The sequence below is a fragment of the Pipistrellus kuhlii genome, unplaced genomic scaffold (genome assembly GCF_014108245.1).
Source record: "Pipistrellus kuhlii isolate mPipKuh1 unplaced genomic scaffold, mPipKuh1.p scaffold_m20_p_17, whole genome shotgun sequence".
In the NCBI taxonomy this organism is placed as follows: domain Eukaryota; kingdom Metazoa; phylum Chordata; class Mammalia; order Chiroptera; family Vespertilionidae; genus Pipistrellus; species Pipistrellus kuhlii.
The window spans coordinates 26,300,486-26,320,888 of record NW_023425482.1 but is presented as its reverse complement, the minus strand read 5'-3'; the positions used below and the strand labels follow the sequence as shown (position 1 = coordinate 26,320,888).

The window sequence follows — 20,403 nt, the reverse complement described above, 5'->3', positions numbered from 1 at the left end:
CCCTCCCGGGGCCAGAGTTCTGCTCTAACTCACAGGAGGGGGAGGAGGTGGCTTCTGGCTGGCTCGCCCTGCGGGGACCCCCAGGCTGCTGCTGTCAATCACTCAGGTCTCCCCCTCCCAGGAGGCAGAGGCCCAGGCCTCCTTCCTGACTTCGGGGCCCGCCCGCACCGCCCCCCCCCCCCCTCGCACCCCTTCCGCCCAGCGAGGGGGGAAGGTAACTGCCCAGGGTCATGGGCGGTGGGAGGGCCAGAAGCTGCAACCTCCTAGGGAGCCCCGGGTGCGGGGACCCTGCAAAGGGAGGGGGCGGCGCTGAGGACACGCGGGTCCCCGGGGGGGTCCCGCATTGCCGGCCAATGAAACGGGGAAAAAAGGAAAAAAAAGAAAAAAAAAGGGGGGGAAAGGGGGGGGGGCCAGGCTGCTCTAGGGACGCGCCGTGCCGCCCATGCCCCGCTCTGCACCGGGTCCCCACGGAGGGGGAGGGAGAGGGGAGGAGGATGCGGGAGAGGAGGGGGCGCGGGGCGGGTCGGGCACGCGGCTCCGCGGGCAGAGTGGGCCGGGATGCGGCTCCCGGTGGGCGCTCCGGGCATGGGCCCCCCAGCGCCAGCCCGCCCCCAGCCCGCCCGGCCCCGACTCACCGGCCCGGGAGGCACAGTCCCCGCTTCGCCGCCGCCGCAGCGCCCGGCCCGCCCGGGAGGGAGCTCCGCCCGCGGCCCCGGCCCCGCTCCGCCCCCGCCCCTCCCGCACGCTTTCCGCAGGAAATGATCGCCCGCCGCGGCGCGTCCCCATGGCAACCTCCGGCCGCGGAGGGGGCGGCGGCGCCGCGAGCACGCGCTCTGCACACCCGCGCGGGGCCGCACCCCCTCCCGCACCCCCTCCCGCGGGCCCGCACCCCCTCCCGCACACCCTCCCGCGGGCCCGCACACCCCGCATCTCCCCCAGCTCCGCCCAGGCCGCCCCCCGGTGCCCGGGCCCCTCGCCCTCGCACACGCTGGTGCACACGTGCGTGCTTGCACACGCATGCTCATACCTTCCCGCGTGCACGCACCCACCAGTACACACGCCCCTCATCCATGCTCCAATGCATTCCCCCTCTAGTGCGTACACACCTGCTTTTGCACCTAAACTTGGACTCTGACACACACACGCCCTCAGCTCCTCGGAGAAACGCGCACGCACCAGCTGGCACTCACATGTACAGGGACATGCCTCCTTGCTGTCCGTCGCACTCCTGACTCTAGTTCATATTCTTTTTTACATTCTAGCACACACATTCACACACGCGCTTGCATGCTGTGGGTACAGGTGTACACTTTCACAGGCACACGCTTGGCACACGGGCCCACATGCTTTCCCACAAACCTTATGCTTGTACACAGGCGCCCTTCCACACGTTCGCACGCAGGGTCTCTCAATGCTGTGACTCGTTCCCTCACACTCTAGCACACACAATCTTTTAAACCCGAGGACACGCTTTCATGCGAGCTCTCGCGCACTGGTGAGTGCACACACATGCATGTTCGCACGTCTCACACACGTGCTCTTACCAGCTCTCATAGGAATACAGAGGGCAGGCAGGCTGCCTCTCCAGACGGGGCAGTGTCCGTCCCCCCCTCCCCCACTCCCCTTTACCCCCAGGCAAATTAATATCCACCAGAGCAGGAAAGGTACCAGGGATTTTTAAGGTCACGTATTCCTTTAAGCCCCAGTGACAGCACGGCTGGGGGTGGGAGCACTCCCAGGCCGGCCCTGGAAGGCCGTCTTTCACGGATGCCTGGGGGAGCCAAGGAGAGACAGCTGACCGGAGGAGCCACTCTGTTCTTTGTCTCCCAAACAGAGGCGGCTTTTTACTCCCGAGTCTGCGGCAAGATCCCCCTCCGGGTGCGGAAGGAGGAGAAAGAAAGACGCTCAGAAGCCAGCCCGGTGCAAGCTGATGGCTCCGCAGATAATCCGAGCAGGGTGGGCACTCTGCCCCTTCCCGCTTCTCAGGGGACAGCCTGGGAGGAGCAGAGAGGGGACTTGGGGAAGGGAGGAGGGGGCGAGGTGCAGCTCCGGGCGATTCCGTCTCCTGCTGCTGCCCAGGCGCTGGGCTGGTGGTCAAGAATCTCCACCAGAGACAGAGCCAAGGTTTGGGCCTCGGCGTGTTCTGGAAGCCAGGCCGGGACATTCACAAACCCCCCAGTGGGAGTGGGCTTGCGTGTATTTTATATTCTAACAGCGATGCCCCGGCCTAGGCCCAGCAGAGGATGCGTGTCACATGGCTGGAATGGGTCCCTGGAGAGTTAGAGGTTTCCCGATAAGAACCTCAGGGAACCCAGGCCATAATTTTGGAGTTACCATCTGGGAATCCCCCTATTGGCCCTCCAGACAGCAGTGGTCAGGGGGATTGCAAGGTTGGAGGAGAGCGAAATTCCTCTAGACTCCTGACCAACTATCTCCCTTTGTTCCTATGATTTGATGGCGGGGTGGAGGGGAGGTATGGGGGGTTGCTGTCTGTGTTTAAAGTCCGGGTATAGAACCGGATGCCTTGTCTTTCTTGCCTGCTGGTGCCCTGACATTAACTACAGGTTCCTCCTGCCAGAGCCAAAGAAAGCCAGAATTTAAAATTAATAATAACAACTCTTGTTCTTTATCTCTGATCACAAAAGTAATAGATGTTCATTGTAACCGTAATCCCACCCACTAGAGATAAATGCCAACATTTTAGGACAGTCTTTTTTTTTTTTTTCTTTCTCTTCCGTGTACATAATAGCTACCATTTATTCAAAGCGAACACCGTGCCAGGCACTGCGCTAAGCTCTTTGCAAACAAGACCCCATTTAACCTGGACACCCGGTGAGGTGGGCACCATCGTGTCCCTGTGAAACCCGGTGTGTGACAGAGCAAAGATATAAATCCGGTTGGTGTGTGTTGTGTGGAGACACATATGCACAAGCATAAACTGCCATCCTATGTCTATAGGTGCAAGGGTATTAAGACCCACGCACACCAGTGGAAAAAAAAATAATTTGCAGCACTGGGAAGAGGCATTTTCAGAATTTGAGAAAAACTCTGACTTGTAAGGTTAAGACGAATTGCTTCCTGATGGTAAACATTTAGTTTAAAAAATGCACAATGTCTTCCCAGCCGGCATGGCTCACTGGCTGAGCATCAAGCTAGGAACCAGGAGGTCACGGTTTGATTTCCGGTTAGAGCACACGCCCGGGGTTGCAGGTTGCATCCCCAATGTGGGATGTGCAGGAGATAGCTGATGAACAATTCTCTCTCATCACCGATGTTTCTCTCTCTCTCCCTCTCCTTTCCTCTCTGAAATCAATAAAAAATATTCTTTAAAAAAAGAAAAAAAAAAAAAAAAAGAATGCACAATGTCACCAGGAACTACACACCAATGACTTCCAGGTCATTTCTATGTCAGAAATTCAGAAATGTCACCGGTGGTTTGGTGAGGAAATTGCCAATTCTCCCCTGGCTACAGGGAATGTGGTGGATTTGCCAGGCAGCCAAGAGCCCTGGGGTTCTGTTCACAAAGCTGCAAAAAGGGGGGTTTTGCTTGATCTGATTCTCACAGTTGATAGATCCTCTCTTCCTCCAGTTGATGGACAAACATAAACCCCACCTGCAGCCAGACATTCCTGAGCACTGAACCACCAATCAGCACCTGCCAGATACCCTAAGCCCCCGCTCCCTATTCCTAGGTCCCTGGGTCCTTAATCACCCATCAGCGTGCACTGAGTGCCCTAAGCCCCGTCCCCTATCCTTAAAGGTGCTCTCCGGAAGCAGCCGGCAGTGGTACTCTTCCCTCCAATAAAGCCTGTGTCCTGCCATCCCGGTCTCCGGCCCCCTCTCTATTTCATCTTTTAACAGTAACCCAGAGTGAAGCACAAGGACGACTTACACGATTTTCCGCTTTTAGGGATTTAGCTGGAGATCCCATCACCCCCGGGCCTTCGCCATGCTGCCCCCCCTTCCTGACAGTCCTCTCTTGCCTTTACCCTGCTCCTCCCCGCCTCCCCACACCTGTACCTGGCCGACTTGTCCTCCAAGTCCTTCAGGCAGAGAGGCCACCTTCCTGACCATCCCAGGCTCCGCAGTCACCTGACCACCCACCCCCCTGCCGCCCACTCCCCCAGGGATGGAAATGAATGGGCTCCTCGGTCGGGGCCCTTTCACTGAGTAAACACATATGAGCCGGAGGGGAAGGTCGGGGTGCAGTAAGCATACACACACTTTCCTTCCAGGGGAACGCCAGGATAATTCTTATCAGAAAGAAGGAAGCGGTGGATCCTTAGGCAACAATTTCCATGTGCTCAGCAGGGAGCGCCCTGCAATCGCGGATCCTTGCCTAATTCCGGGGAGTAAATAGTTGCTTGGAGCTGGAGAACAGTCCCACTTTAAGTAACCCTGACCCAGTTAGCAGCTGCCTCTGTCACTGTCCCTGAAACCGCCCGCTGCGGACGGAGCAGAAAGAGCCGGGAAGGGTCTGGGGGGAGGGGACAGGCCGTCCCTGGAGCCATGAGTGGGACCCCGGCTGCAGGGCATGGGCATTCAGCCCCCGAGCGTGCGGGTGGGCTGGCCCCGGCGTGCACCTGCTGGCTCCCACCCACATGAAGGCGTGGGAGGACCGGAGCTCCTCGCCCTCGCTGCTGCAGGCTCGGCTCCCACGGGCACCGGGTGCTCGGTCGATGGATCGATATTCGCACCCACAGTACCTCTCCCCTCCCTCCGTGTCCATGCCCAGGGGCGCCCAGTTTCTGAGAGTCGTGTGGACAGGAAAAACTCGACTCCTGTGTCCAAAGGTCCCTGCAGAGAACCAAGGCAGTCCTCCTCCTCCCTGTGAGACCGTCTTGCTTTCAGATCTCTAGACAGTGACTCCTTTCTGCGTTTGCCAGGGAGGCTGGGCTGCGGGTGCCTCCCCGGCTCTCCGGCTCCCGGGAGAGAGGAACCTAACACCGCCGAGGACCTAGGAAAGAATTTGGCAGCGACCAGCCCCTCCCAGCGCTCCAGGGTGGAAAGCAAACAGGGTTTTTTTCCCTCCACTTTATCATTTCCCGTAGTGTAAACTATGAGAGGAATGCAGGCACCCGGAGGTGTGTGCCAAAGCTCTGACTTAGCCAGAAGGAGGTGGGCGCACAGCCCTGCCCCCACCCCCTCATCCCTGAGTCTCCCTTTCGGAGAAGATGGTCCGGAAGCCACCTGGGCTCCATCGCACAAATGCTCCTGGCTTCCCTTGTTTGTTTGTTTTCTGTGTGTGTGTGTGTGTGTGTGTGTTGTTGTTGTTGTTGTTTTGGTTTTAATATATTTTTATTGATTTCGGAGAGGAACGGAGAACGAGATAGAAACATCAAAGATGAGGGAGATCACAGAATGGCTGCCTCCTGCACGCCCCCCAATGAGGACCAAGCCCTGCAACCCAGGCCTGTGCCCTGACCGGGAATCAATCCTAGTTCCTAGGCCGACCACTGAGCCACACCAGCCGGGCCCGGCTTCCCTTCCTGTTCCTAAATCCTCCCTCTTCCCGTTCGGAGCCAAGGCATGCGTTATTCCCGCCTTCCCGCTTTCCCTCAGCTTCCCCGTTCGTTTTTCCCTCCCTCTGCTGCACATGCTAGGGGTCTGGGTTAGTTTTCCTGTTTTGTTTTTTTGTTTGTTTTCTGCACACACGTAGGAGAAACCAAGAGAGAAAACAGCCCCCAACCCCACCCTCTTCACTTACTGTCATCGGCCCAGCTTTTCTCTTTGGCACTTGGCTCTGAACAGACATTATCTGTGCTGAAGGAGAGACAGGATAGAGCGATGGTTACACCGGGTTGCGGGGGTCAGGGGGGCCCTGGGTGGGAACCCCGGCACGGTCACTCCCAGAGGGAGGGCACCAGGCCCTGGACAGCGGGCACCGGGAGCTGAGAGCCAGCACACGAGACCCGTGGCGCCCAGCGGCCTCCCCCAGGCACTGGCTGGTGACAGCGGGAGGCAGAGCCACGCCGTTCCCAGCTCTGCCTTGTCTCACTCACAGCCGAGTAGTGAGCATTTATTTCCAAGTTCATCTTCCCTCCAAGGCCTGCTGCTTTCTGAACTTGAGGCTCCCTCCTCCCACCCCTAGACCCAGGAGGAGACCCGGGTCCCATTCCGAGTCGGGGTCCCAATGTCTGGGGACACCCCCAGTGCTCCGTGATAAATAATCGTGTTAAACGGCTGCACCCTAATCTGCCGGACTGGCCGTTCCAGGGGGGCAGAAGCGCGAGTCCCTCCCGCCGTTTCCGCTTTCATAAGTAAAGTCGCTGGGGGGACATCGCCTCCCCTCCTCGCAGCCTGTTCATCCCCCGGGCAGGGAGGCAGGCATCCCTGTGGTGATTCCTCGCCCTCTTTCTGGAGAGAGCGTCTGAGCATTTTCTTTCCCCCTTACGCTTTCTAACCACGTGGCCACATGGCTGCCCGGAGGGCAGCACCCGGTGGGCACATCACCCGGCCCCAGGCAGTGTTCTGGACGAGAAGGACTTTTCGGGGCGGAAATGCACTTACAGTTTTCCTCCCGGGTCTGGGGGTCTGGCCGCCGGCTCCCAGCGAGGCACGAGGCACAGAACAAGCCAGGAGGGAGCCCTGGCTGTCAGGAGAGGGGTGTGCCAGGTGCCTCTGCTGCGTTTCTGTCTGCTGGGCTGGGCGGGGCTGAGCACTGAGTCAGCGCACCCCCTCCCTGCCTGCCCGTTCGCCCCAGTCACCTTCCCAGGTGGCTTCTAGAACATCCCGGGAGACTCTGTTCACGGAGCCATCAGCATGAGGTTATCCGTCCCCTGGCTCGGGCCTGGCCCTGCCTTCTAGCTTCTTGCAACCAGGAGATGGCTTGCAGGGGCTCAGGCCTCAGCCATCACTCTCCGTGCCCGCCGGCGCAGGCAGAGGTGTGCAGAGGCAGCGGCCAGGCCAGGCCAGGGAAGCCACGTGTTCTCGGTAACCACAGCCGCGGCTCCTGACCACCCTGCCAGCAGCTTGGCACGGCCGGCACCCTCAGCCGTCTCTGCGGCAGCCCCGGGGCCTGTCCCCGGACTCTGGGCCTCCCCCTCCCCTCCTCCGGGGGTGGCCCTTGTTTGCAAACAGCCAGGGGAAGTCGGGGTGCTGTGGACGAACCAGACTCGCACAGCTCTGGGTTCTTAGTCACCGTGACAAGTTTCAACCTCCCGCCCGCTCGCTGACACCGCCGGCGTCCAGGCGACAGGGAGGACACAACTGGGAACCTCGTGGTTTCCATGGCTTCCACTCGTCATCTTCGCTGAGAACCTCCCCTCTCCCAGACGGCGGGGATGTAGCAGGGCCTGGAATGGGAGGATGGGACTTTAATACCGATTCGGCGTGGTCCTGCGGAGGGACAGGGGTGTCCCAAGCACTGGGCTAGACTCTGGGCCGACAGGATTGCCTCTGGTATCACTCACTGCTCATGACGTGTGCCATAGGTAGTATCATTCCCATTGTACAGATGGAGAAACTGAGGCTCTGGGTTATGAGCGCGGCTGGGGGGAGGCCCATGGTGATTAGGGCCTCTGTGGGAAGGCAGCTTGGGTGGCTGGCACTCAGGGACAGGAGCTGCGTCCCAGCCACCGCCTGGCCTGGGTCCTCCTCTCTGGGTCCTCCCCTCTCTGAGTCCTCCCCTCTCTGGGTCCTCCCTCTCTGGGTCCTCCCCTCCCTGGGTCCTCCCCTCTCTGAGTCCTCCCCTCCCTGGGTCCTCCCCTCCCTGGGTCCTCCCCTCTCTGGGTCCTCCCTCTCTGGGTCCTCCCTCTCTGAGTCCTCCCCTCTCTGGATCCTCCCCTCCCTGGGTCCTCCCCTCTCTGGGTCCTCCCCTCTCTGGGTCCTCCCTCTCTGGGTCCTCCCCTCTCTGGATCCTCCCCTCTCTGGGTCCTCCCCTCTCTGGGTCCTCCCCTCTCTGGATCCTCCCCTCCCTGGGTCCTCCCCTCTCTGAGTCCTCCCCTCCCTAGGTCCTCCCCTCTCTGGGTCCTCCCTCTCTGGGTCTCCGGTCCCTCCCAGGGAGCTGAGGAGGGTGGCTGGGGCCGTCCCAGCACGGAAGCACGACGGAGAGGAGGCCCGTGGATCTGAGATCTGCTTGCTGAGGGCATGGCCCGAGGGAGGGGTCATTTCAGCTCAGCACCTGGGCCTCTGTCTTCACTCCTGGTGGTGGCTTCACCAAACAAAGCCAGCGCCAGACGGGAGATCAGTGGTTGGGGACAGGGGGACGTGGCCCTGCCTAAAGGGAACAGGAAGGTCCATCTCGGGGACCATGACTGACCGCCTCTGGGAGCCCCAGCCTTAGGGTCAAACCTGCATGTCCACGTGCCTGCTGAGCCCCTGCTTGTCAATAATCAGGCTTTTCTTCTGCTCTCAAGACTTCCAACCTGGTATCCGCTTGTGCCAGCCACTCTGGCAGCCGGGCACCACTCCCCGGGCGGGCTAGGTGTGTCCTCTCAGCCCTCGCACTGGACTTCTTTGGAGGGGAGAGACCCCGGGACTCAGGACACGCAAAGCAGTTGGGGGTTTGCAGCCCAGACAGACCTGAAAGCTCGCTCCCCTGGCCTCATAGTCACGCTGTGCCCGGCAGACAGGCCGGCACTGGCGGAGGGCGGAGGGCTCCAGCCTCCTGCTTCCCACTGAGGGTGCATACGCTGCCATCGGCGCTGGCTGTGGAGTGGAACCCCAGCACCAGGCCGCCTCTCAGGGCCCGGCCGGCGGGGCCCGTCGCCCTGTGGCAATCCTCAGCGCCGTGTGAGGCCCTTTGCCATCGGCCTGCCCAGGCTTCTCTCCGACCGATCCCCGAGGTACCCCTTTCTGCTCCGTGAGGTACCGTGTGTCCAGCCTCCCCACCTTTGCTCATGCCACCACCTCCACGCTGACGGCCTTGTGAGGCCCAGTGTAAAGATCACCTTCCCGCCAAAACCGGTTTGGCTCAGTGGATGGAGCGTCCGTCTGCGGACTGAAAGGTCCCAGGTACGATTCCGGTCAAGGGCATGTACATTGGTTGTGGGCACATCCCCGGTGGGGAGTATGCAGGAGGCAGGTAGCTGATCAACGATTCTCTCTCATCGATGTTTCTAGCTCTCTATCCCTCTCCCTTCCTCTCTGTAACAAAATAAATAAAATATATTATATTTTTTTTTTAAAATTACTACCTTCTCCACGGAGCCCCCCTGACCCTGCCTGGTCAGAACTCTCCCAGGACCCCCCACTTTCCTTTAACTCACTTCACACACTGCACTGGAGCTTCGGAGGGATTCACCGGTCTCCTCCGTTAGCCTTGAGCTCCCTGACGTCAAGCTCCATGCTGTGTGACCTTGGGTAAGGCCCTTAACCTCTCTGAGCCTCAGTGTCCTCCTAAATGGCAGTTTTAATAATAATAGTTGTTGTCGTTATTATAGGTACAATTTATGTATCTATAATTGTATTATAGATACAATTTATGAAGCACTGACTCTGTGTCAGGCACTATGTGCAAGATCTCACCTTGTCCTTACAACATCCTAAGAGGTGGCTCCTCCGTCCGTCTCCCTCCCTCCCACGGGGGAGGCCTCAGAAGACCCCTCCCCTCTCTGAGCAGAAGCCGCAAGGAGGCCGGGGCTCCGCCCGCCACAGGGGGGGGGGGGGGGCTGGGGACCGCCGAGGGCTGCAGCTGACGGTGCCCATCTGCACGCCACACCACGGCGGGCAGCCGCGGAGTGACAGCAGCGGCTCTGGGTGCCAGAGGAATGTGGCTGCCAGACAGGTTTATGAGGCATCTGCCGAGACGGCATCCAGAAACCAAGCTGGGCTCTTGCCACACCAGGCAGCTCCCAGGAGGTTACAGACAGGGGCGGCCCTCTCCCGTCCTCCACCAGGGGCTTCTGGAGACCTCTCTCCAGAGCTCCTCCCCTCCCCAGATTCACGGGAGCCATCCACACTCCCCCCCCACGGGCATCCACCCCTGCAGGTGAGGGCCATGCCACTCTCACCCCCCAATAAGGCTTGAGGCCAGGGAGATTGAGGGGGCTCTCCCCACCACGTCTGTAGCCATGACAACCCACCTGGACACCACGACTAAGGGTCATTATAGTCATACGTCCAATGGCAATGCTTTGGCCACCGATGGACCACATACACGAGGGTGGTCCCATAAGGTTTCTAGAGGGGAAGGGGGGGAGGGAAGAGAGGGGAAAGGGGGTCAATGAAATGGTGACGGAATAAGAGACTCTGGGGGGTGGGCACTCGGTAGAGTACACAGATGTCACATTATAAGGGTGTACACCCGAAACTCATGTCATCTTATTATTAACCAACGTCACCCTAATACATTAAAAAAATTATCATGGAGCTGAAAAATTCCTAATGCCCAGTGACATCATAGCTGCCATGACGTCATAGCACGACTCATATGGCACCGTGATGTCCCGCCTTCACGTTCACTCGCACTCCTTCCCCGACGCACCCAGTCCTGCCAGCTCCACGCATGACACGTGCCCAGTAGAGCTGTACTGTTTTTAAATCTTTCAGACCTCATTTTGCTGCACCTTTGCTGCTGAGATACACAAAATACTGTGAGTATTTTTTTTTTTTTTACAATTGCCTACGGTACTCAATACAGTAACGTGCTGTATAGGCTTGTAGCCTAGAGCAGTGGTCGGCAAACTGCGGCTCTTTGGCCCCTTGAGTGTGGCTCTTCCATAAACTACCACGGCCTGGGCGAGTCTATTTTAAAGAAGTGGCGTTAGAAGAAGTGTAAGTTTAAAAAACGTGGCTCTCCAAAGAAATGTCAATTGTTGTACCGTCGATATTTGGCTCTATTGGCTAATTAGTTTGCCGACCACTGAGCTAGAACAACAGGCTAAACCATGCAGCCTGGGGTGCAGCACATGACTATGGATGATAACAGTGACACCGCGCGAACTACATGCCAAGGGCCACGCTGAGCACCTTTTCTGGATCATCGCATGTATTAGGTTCCCGTGGCTGCTGTAACAAGTTACCACACACTGGGTGGCTTACACAACACAAAGGGGTCCCCTCGGTTCTGGGAGTCCGAGTTCAAGGTGTTGGCAGGGCCAGGCTCCCTCAGAGAGGCATGGAGAGGAACAGAGAGAGAAACATCAATGGTGAGAGAGAGAGTCACTGCTCAGCTGCCACCTGCACGCCCCACGCTGGGAATGGAGCCTGCAAATCCCCCGCGTGTGCCCTGACCGGGAATCGAACTCTGACCTCCTGGTTCATAGGTCCGTACTCAACCACTGAGCCACACTTTCTCTTCATTTGATTACGTCTGCAGAGACCGACCCCATTTCCAAATGCGATCACATTCCCAGGGCCCAAAAGGTCACACATTTGTGGGAGGAGCTATTCCACCGGTGTATATTCCTTGCAATCCTCCCGGCAGCACTGATACTGCTCCCGCCCCCACCGCACAGAGAGGCTCAGAGAGGTTAAGTGATTTGCCTGAGGCCGCCCAGTTGGAACTGAGTCTGGAGCCCACACTATTGTCTCAGACATCACCCTCGTCACCGTCCCCTCACGGGGTCCCCACGGTTGAGCATCGGCAATGCTTCTCCCGGTCGTTGTCATTTTTTCTTCTTGCCACCCCTCCCCTCCACAGGTCTGGCTCGTGGTTCCAGAGGAAACAGACTGGCAGTGAACATGGCCAAGGTCACGGCAGATCTCCTGACCCCAGGGCCAGCACCCCGGGGGGGTCTAACGGGAACATTCCAGAGCTCTGCCAAGCCGGTGGAGGCCACACAGCCCGCCCAGCGGTGCCCGTGGCCTTGCTGTGTTTACTTGATAACGCCCACTTTGGCGACACCTGCCAAGCTCATAAAAGCTATTGTAAATCTGCGGCTTACACTCAGCTCCTCGGGTTTCAGCCCCTCGTCCCCGGCTTCTCTGCCGGGAGCAGGGCCAGCTGTCTGGACAGTCAGAAGGAGAGGGGAAAAAACCAGGTCAAGAATCCACGCGGCTCACAGCCGAGGCACAGAACCTGGCGACAGCAAGGGATGCGGCGGGCACGGTTCCTCCGTCGCTCTGAGCCGAGAAAGGGAGAGACGCAGGCAGCCCGCTGCCGGCCTCGTGCTAGGCGTGGCTCCAGGCACAGTCCTGCGTTTTCGGTTCATCCTTGAAGTAGGTACTATTGTAAGGTGACTAGACGTCCTGCTTTTGGCGGGACAGTCCCGCGTCCCACGGCATTTTAAAGTCGGGATTTTTTTAAAACGCCACGGGATGCGAGACAAATCATTAAAAATAGGGACTGTCCCGCCAAAAGCGAGATGTCTGGTCAACTTATACTATTGGTACGCTAAGAGGAAACTGAGGCTCAGGCAAGGTCAGGCTAGTGAGTGGCCAGGCCAGGCTTTGTCCCAGGTCTGCCTGAGTCCAGAGCCTCAGGCTTGGTCTCTGCAGGGAGGGCTGGAGGCTGCAAGAGTGGCCGCTGAGGTGGGGGCACCGCAGAGGATGCAGGGATGGGGGAGCCGGAGGAGGATTTGAGAGAGAAAGGACAGGACTGAGGACCCGGAGGCCGGGGCCGGCCAGGGCACTCTGGAGCCGTGCAGGGCAAGGGGAGGACACCAGTTGGCCCTGGCAGGAGGTGGGAGCCTTGGGGACCTCCGGTCTGATCCACTGAGAGTCTGCAACGTGCAAAGGAGACACAAACCTTTCCACGTGAAAAGCCTCCGTGGCTTCCCATGGAGCTTACAATAAAATCCCCAGTCCTTTCCGGGGCCAACAGGCCCCATGACCTCCCAGCCCAGCTCAGCGCGGCTCAGCTCTAGCCAACAGGCTTCCTTCTTTCTCCCCAGACATGGTTCTACACTTCCGTTCCCTCTGCCTGCAATGCCATTGCCCGCACTCTGTGCAAGCGGTGACTCATCTCTATTTATTTATTTATTTAAAATATATTTTATCGATTTTTCACAGAGAGGAAGGGAGAGGGATAGAGAGTTAGAAATACCGATGAGACACAAACATCGATCAGCTGCCTCTCACACACCCCCTACTGGGGATGTGCCCGCAACCAAGGTACATGCCCTTGACCGGAATCGAACCCGGGACCTTTCAGTCCACAGGTCAACGCTCTATCCACTGAGCCAAACCGGTCCCGGCCAGTGACTCATCTTTAAAAGCTCCGTTCGCCGTCCCCTCCTCAGAGTGGCCTTCCCTGGCCACTGGTCGTCACCGGGGTCCCCAGTTATTCTCTATCTAACCCCCCTCCCCCCGTTTTCCTTCCTTCGTAGCACTCACTGCCCCTGAGACCGCCCTGCTTGTTGTGTGTCCCTCAATCACCTTTCTCCCGAGGAGGCAAGGACCTTGCCTTGCTGCCAGCCGACCCCGCACCCGGCACAGGGCCTCGCACCCGGCACAGGACCCCGCACACGGTAGGTGCTCAGTGGATGGACAGAGGCAGAGATTCAACCACGTCGGAAAGGGGTCACCCAGGGGGAGACGGGGAGGAGCCTGGGCTGGCAGCGACCGTGTGATGAGAAGCAGCCGGGAGCACGGTCGGCGTGGGGACATCCCGGGAGGAGAGGGGAGAGGAGTGTGCCAGCCACGAGGGGCGCCTGGCCACAAACAAGGGCAGAAGCAGACAGGAAGGAGGCTGTTTTATGAAGAACCGAACAGAGGGGTCCTCCTGGCCAGCTGGTGGGCGTCTGAGACCAGGGAGAGGCTGGTTAGAGCTTAAAGGCTACTGTCAGGGTGACACGTGAAAGGCGGCCCCCAAGGCATCCTGGGTCATTTCATTGGTTTGTTCATTTGTTCGTCCATTCATTCATTCATTCATCCATCCATTCATTCATTCATAGGTATCAACTACCTAATGTGAAGTGACTGAGGAGGATTGTTCTGGGGGGTAGAGGCAGGGATGGAGACAAGGTGAGGGAGGTGGGGCTGCCTGGGGCTGCTGAGCCTCAAGCCAGGGGGCCTTCCTGGAGGAGGGTGGGAGGGTGCTCTGCCTCCAGCTACAGCTCTAGGCACAGGCAGGAGGCAGGAAGGGGAGCCCTACGGACCAGGCCAGAGAAGATTCCTTAGTCCCTGTCCTCCTGCTCCACCCCGTAGCAGGGCCTCCGATCAGGAGGCAGCGGTTCTTAGCTGCAAAAGGAGCTCTCATCCTCTGCACTCATTTGCTGGAAACCTCTCCAAGGCCCTGAAGGACAATGGCCACCTTGCCTCTGGCAGGCCCGGAGAAAGTGCAAAGGTCAACATCTTATCTCCATCGGTGGCTGGGGCAGTTCTGGGTAGACAGCGGCCCAGACCTTGACAACAAATCTCTGACCTCAGATTTCCCAAGAAGGTCAAAGAAAAACACTTGCAAATAGAACACCAGGCAGACTCCCCAGGACACAACGGCCTGGTGGTTCAGAGCACAGCTCTGGGGTGGGAATCCTGGCCCACGTCCCATGGGCTGCAGGAACTCAGAGCCCAGGACCCTCCCTGACCTGTCTCCTCCTGTGCACAAGGGGGATAATCCCACCACGTGTCCTTCAAAGAGGTGCTGAAGAGACCAATGAGAGCATGTACACGAAGAGTCTGGTACACAGTAGGCGCTCAATACATGGTAGCGCTTCTGAGGGGCCAGTTGTGTGCCAGGCGCTGCGGGGGCCCTTCGTCCCACAGCCTGCTGGGCCTGTCCTCCTCCAGAAAGCACAGGTCATGAACACGAAGGAAACGAAGAAGAAACGAAGAACAGGTGGAAGGAGGCTGACGAGACCTGGCCGCCGAAGCTGGCACATCCCCTGGCGTAAGGGCCTCGCCGGGAATATTGCTCAAACCCAGCCCGGCTGTGGATTACACAGGAGTATTCGCTTCCCATGAACCTGCTGGCTGCCATCGTTGTACAGTGCCGATAAGCCAGCATCTCTTCTTTTTAGAAAATAGATACTGAATAGTTAGGGATAAAGAGGCAGCATGCCTGTAACTTACTCTTCAAGTTGAGAGAGAGAGAGAGAGAGAGAGAGAGAGAGAGAGAGAGAGAGAGATAAAGGATAAAGTAAATGAACTAAAACATAAAAAGAACAAAAACTGGGGAACCTAGGTGGAAGGTATATGATCATTTTTTTAAAGTGATGGCTTTTCTTTTCCTTTTTTAAAAATATATATATATATATTTTATTGATTTTTTACAGAGAGGAAGTGAGAGGGATAGAGAGTTTAGAAACATCGATGAGAGAGAATCATCGATTAGCTGCCTCTTGCACACCCCCCACCAGGGATATGCCTGCAACCAAGGTACATGCCCTTGACCAGAATCGAACCTGGGACCTTTCAGTCAGCAGGCTGATGCTCTATCCACTGAGCCAAACCGGTTTCGGCTATATGGTCATTTTTTATTTTTCTTGCAACTTTTCTGTAAAGTCTGTAATTATTTTTTTAAAAAATCAATAAATAGCCCTACCCTGTTTGGCTCGGTCTGCAGACTGGAAGGTCCCAGGTTCAATTCCGGTCAAGGGCGTGTGCCTTGGTGGGGGGGCACATCCCCAGTAGGGGGGTGTGCAGGAGGCAGCTGATCGATGTTTGTGTCTCATCGGTGTTTCTAACTCTCTATCCCTCTACCTTCCTATCTGTAAAAAAAAAATCAATAAAATATATATTTTTAAAATAATAAATAAATAGATAGATAGATAGATAGATAGATTGATAGATAAAGGACAAGCAGGGCCCATGCCCCGGAGAGGAGGCAGAGAGCCCTGGAATGTCCCAGGCGTCCAGGGAGGCTGGTGGGCAGCCATCGGGTTGCCCAGGGCTGTTCTGGGTTTAGCACCGAAGCTCCTTCCTCCCCAGAAATCCCACAATCCTTTGCGAAGGGGGGGTGAGTCACCCACTCCCAGGTGAACCTGGTGGGGGACACTGTGGGTGCACAGCCAGCCTCTCGGGTCAGTGAGCCTCCCCTGGGGGGTCCCCGAAGGCTGCGTCTTCAGCCAGGGCCAGGGCTGCAGGGAGGGGTGGGCAGGAGGCAGGCTGGGCACCTCTCCCCTCCCCCCACCCCCCAAGAGCCACACAGCGACGTCCTGACAAAGCACAGTGCTCGCCTCGGAGAGCAAGATTTCCAAGCGGCCTTCTGCCTGGATCCCCGCAGAGGCCCCAGCGTGGGATGAGGCTGATGCGAGGCCACCCCGCCCACCCTCAGACCAGTTCCTCCTGTGCCTCAGGCAAACGGTTAGCCTGTGTCCCCAGCTCCGGCTGTGGCTGTGCCATGCACCTGAGAGTGAAGGATGGACAGGCCACTCATGGCCGAGGAATGTGGCCTCAGCTCATCTCGCCCAGCCCGGCCTGCCTGGCCGGTTGGCGGTGGCTCTGCCACGCTGGTGACCTCCTTGGGGACTTCCCACCTGAGTGCAGAGGGGCACGGGCACCTGTCAGCCCTCACCCGTCACCGTGCCGTCCCCTCGGCCCAGCCCCGCCCCGCCCCGCCCCGACGGAGCCGGGGAGGGCTCGGAGGGTGACTGGATTTGCACAGGAGCTCTGAGCTCCGTCCAGGGAAGCCGCACTGCTGTGATCGCGGTGAGGATATGAGCGTGCACGCTCAGCCGTAAACACCGTGACGGAGGACGCCACTCGCTGAACCCGCGCGGCCGCTGCGGGCCAGCTGTGAGTCAGGCCTTGACCTTGGCCGCGTCTTAATTTAGAGGCGCGGCAGCTGCCCACCCGAATTAGCCGGCCCTCGTTCCATCCCCCCCTTTCCCTCCCCCTGTCTCCTGACCCCCAGGTTCTTTTCAAGGTCAAGTTGGCAGGTTGTCCTGTGGGTGTTCTCCTGTTGGACTGTCTTTAAGCCACACACGTTCGAACAGCACAGACTCGGGGGAACGGAGTCTCCACGCACCCCGACCTCCGTCCCGGCTTCTGCCTCCTCCTGAGACAGTCCCCGTGGGGAAGCCTCGCTGAGAAACACCTCCCCGCCCCCCACAAACGTTAGCAGCGCCCCCTCCTGCCCTGCGCCTGCTTTTCGCAGTCCCTCCTCTCGAAGAGCCCTCCACGTCTCGTCTTTTGCAACCACAAGCTTTTCTTTCAGGACCCTCTGCACCTGGATCTCCGCTCTCCCCAGTAATTACAGGTCTCCCCGACAGTGAAATTGCTGGCACGGTCACGTTTAAATCGAGGGGAGGGGCCGCCAACCTCTCTGAGAATCAAATGAAAGAGAAAACTCATCCTCTCTCCAGAAAAAGGGGGGAAAAATCCCGTGCAAGGATTTTGCATTCATTTTCTGGAGGGAAGCTCACAGGCCCCGCCTTACGGCGTGTTGGAATAGGGCCGTGGTCGGCAAACAGCAGCTCGAGAGCCACATGCGGCTCTTTGGCCCCTGGAGTGTGGCTCTTCCACAAAACACCACGGCCTGGGCAAGTCTGTTTTGAAGAAGTGGCGTTAGAAGAAGTTTAAGTTTAAAACATGTGGCTCTCCAAAGAAATGTCAGTCGTTGTACTGTTGATATTTGGCTCTGTTGACTGAGGAGTTTGCCCACCACTGGAATAGGGGAAAGAATGTGGAAGGCAATTGCATCTGGCCATCACATCTGTGCGTGTGTGCGTGTGCGTGTGCATGTGCGTGTGTGTGTGTGTGTGTGTGTGTGTGTGTGTTGATTCGCTCGTTTTACAGGATGCAAGCCGTTGGTTCCACCGACAGGCAGGGCCGTTCAGTCCAGGCTCCAGAAGTGGGGTTCTCACCACACCCCACCCACAGGGAACATACCTCTCACAGCCGCCGGGCCCCTCGACGCCAGATCCTCAGAGCGAGGCCGAGGAGCCGGAATGCCCGCCGGGCCCCTGCCTGCAGCTGCCGCCCGGGGACTGAAACCAGACCCTCCCCGGGCGGGCTCCGGAGCTCACACACTCGGAGGGAATTAATATTTGATGCCGCGACCAATAAGGACTCGGGGTAACAGAAGTCCCTGTGGGAAGGCCCCGTCCAGAGAGCGCGGGCTGCGGCTCTCACTCAGCGTCCACATCGGACGGACGAGGTTCCACGGGAGAGAAGCCGAAAGGACACAGCAGCCAGAGTCTGGCGTCCACGGGCTCGGGTCTGGCTTTGGTGCCCTTGGGAGCCAGGAGCTCCCCTGGGGCTCTGGCCACAGGACATGGTGTCCAGCTGGCACTGCCCATAGGGAAGACATGGCAAGAGCCGAGGCCAGAGAGCCAAGGGCCTCGGCTGACTGTCACGCACCTGACACGCACCTGGCAGAGCCTCACGCAGGGCCACAGCCACACACCCGGGGCCAAGCCGAAGAGCCGCCTGGCGCCTGGCTGGGAGGACAGGCTGGACACCTGCTGTCCCCCTGTCCGTCCTCTTCCCTCACCTTCCTGGGCTCACTCAGCTCTCTCTGGGGCCTCCCAGGCATTTAGTGGTCGGCCAACTCATTCGTCCACAGAGCCAAATGCCAACAGTACAACGATTGAAATTTCTTTTGAGAGCCACATGTTTTAAACTTAAACGTCTGCTAACGCCTCTTCTTCAACACAGACTCGCCCAGGCAGTGGCATTTTGTGGAAGAGCCACACTGAAGGGGCCGAAGAGCCGCATCTGGTCTCCTCTGAGGGCCAGGGCAGTCAGAGAGACGCCCGCCTCTCCCCCAGGGGCACAGAGCGCCCGGGGCAGTGCTGGGAGCTGAGTGCCCACCTGTCCCTGCCAAGGGGCACTCGGCCTGCTGGCTGCTCTCCCTCCGGGCCTGGAGCAGTGGGTCCTGGAGCGGCCACCAGAGGCCCATCCCTGAGCCCGGCCCCCCCCCCCCACCGCCAGGGGGGTCGGCCTCCTTTCCTTCCAAGTCTCTGAGGAGTCAGAGTGGGTGGAGGTAGTGGCCTTGCTCCTGGGAGGGGAGTGTTGTTTTTCATGTAGGCGTCGCCAGAGCTGGAAATCCACACCTGAGCTGTGCAAGTTCAGGATTGCACAACCCGAGGCAGAAACCGTGAAACGAGAACAGAGGCCTGAGGGGTGAGCAGTCCCGGGCACCTTCCCGGGGAGCTGCGCTCTGGCCCAGGCTCCCTGCCACCGTCAGAAAACCACATCTGCTCACGCCAGGGAGGCCGAACCCTGGGAACCAGACAGGGGCGTCCCTTCGAGGGCTCTGTCTGCCTCCTCAATGACAGCTCCCAGCCCCGCCCCCAGAGCAACGCTTTCTCAGACCGCTCTGGGCCCAGGTATCACGTGGAACGTGGCTTAAAATGCAGCTTAGGATTCGGTCGTGTGCCTGGCCAGGGTGGCTTGCTTGGTTGAGCATCGACCTGGGCACCAAGAGGTCATAGGTTCGATTCCCGGTCAGGGCGCATGCCCCCGTTGCAGGCTCCATCCCCAGTAGGGGGTGTGCAGAAGGCAGCTGATAGATGTTTCTCTCTCTGACACTGAAATGAGACTATCACCCTGAAATGTGGAGACTCTACCCCTGGGATTCCCCATTCTGATGACAGCTGGAGGGGGAAGGGCCCCCAATATCGCTGAAGAGGAATTTATGGCTACCCCCCTGTGAGGGAGCTAGGAGACAGAATCGAGAGCACCAACAGTGATTTTTAAAGGGTGTCATTCGACCTGACCGGTTAGCTCAGTGGATAGAGCGTCGGCCTGCAGACTGAAATGCCCCAGGTTCAATTCCGGTCAAGGGCATGTACCTTGGTTGTGGGCACATCCCCAATAGGAGGTGTGCAGGAGGCAGCTGATCGATGTTTCTCATCAATGTTTCTAACTCTCTATCCCTCTCTCTTCCTCTCTGTAAAAAATAAATAAATAAAATTGTGTCATCCCCGCTGTAGATACTCAGTTTAATGACATTCAATATTAAGGAAAGTATGTACCATTTTACTTGTAAAGTAATGCGTGAGCCCTGCTTTAGGAACACGCCATCAAACACATGGGTAAAAACGGCGGAAGGTCACCATCTGTTAAAACAACCTGAGTGTAGCTCTCCTTGCTTCACTTTAAGCCTAGGAAGCACGCCTCTCCCTGAGCAGTCTGTGCTCCTTGACATGATTTAAACACACACATACACGCACACACACAGCTTGCAAAGGTCACAGACTTTCATTATTCAGTAAAATATTCACCTTAAACCCTAGCGGGTTTGGCTCGGTGGATAGGGCATCAGCCCACGGGTTCTGTTTTGGTCCAGGGCATGTACTTCCATTGCAGGCTTGATCCCTGACCCTGGAATGGGGTGGGGGTGAGGGGCATGTGCAGGAGGCAAGCAATAGGTGTGTCTCTCTCACATCAGTGTTTCTCTCTGTCTCTCCCCCTCCCTTCCACTCTCTCTCGAAAATCAATGGCAAAATATCCTGGGGTGAAGATTACCTATACTTGTTCACCTTGATCATCTCCAAAACACTAAAATGCTGAAATTTCTGTAAAATAATAATAAACACCTTTAGATGCCACCCAGAAGGTGCCTCTCTGCCTCCCCACATGCCCCTCCCCCTCGCAGAAGCAGCAACACCGGGCAGGGCCCAGATTTCTCTC

The 20,403-nt window shown here is 58.0% G+C and overlaps 1 protein-coding gene across 6 annotated transcripts in view; it reads right to left on the bottom strand.

Annotated features, from left to right (window-relative positions):
• KIFC3 (kinesin family member C3) overlaps positions 1 to 5,726 on the bottom strand; it is a 40,584-nt gene extending 34,858 nt beyond the window's left edge. For 5 of the 6 annotated variants that reach the window (XM_036440268.2, XM_036440267.2, XM_036440269.2 and 2 more), the window contains exon 1: positions 5,708 to 5,726. In XM_036440268.2, the coding sequence (XP_036296161.1) occupies positions 5,708 to 5,713 (6 nt within the window). In that variant the 5' untranslated portion in view covers positions 5,714 to 5,726. Of the gene's footprint in view, positions 1 to 635; positions 699 to 5,707 lie in introns of those variants that run through there. The other variant, XM_045582834.1, reaches the window with a different exon arrangement.
• Positions 5,727 to 20,403: the final 14,677 nt, after the last annotated feature.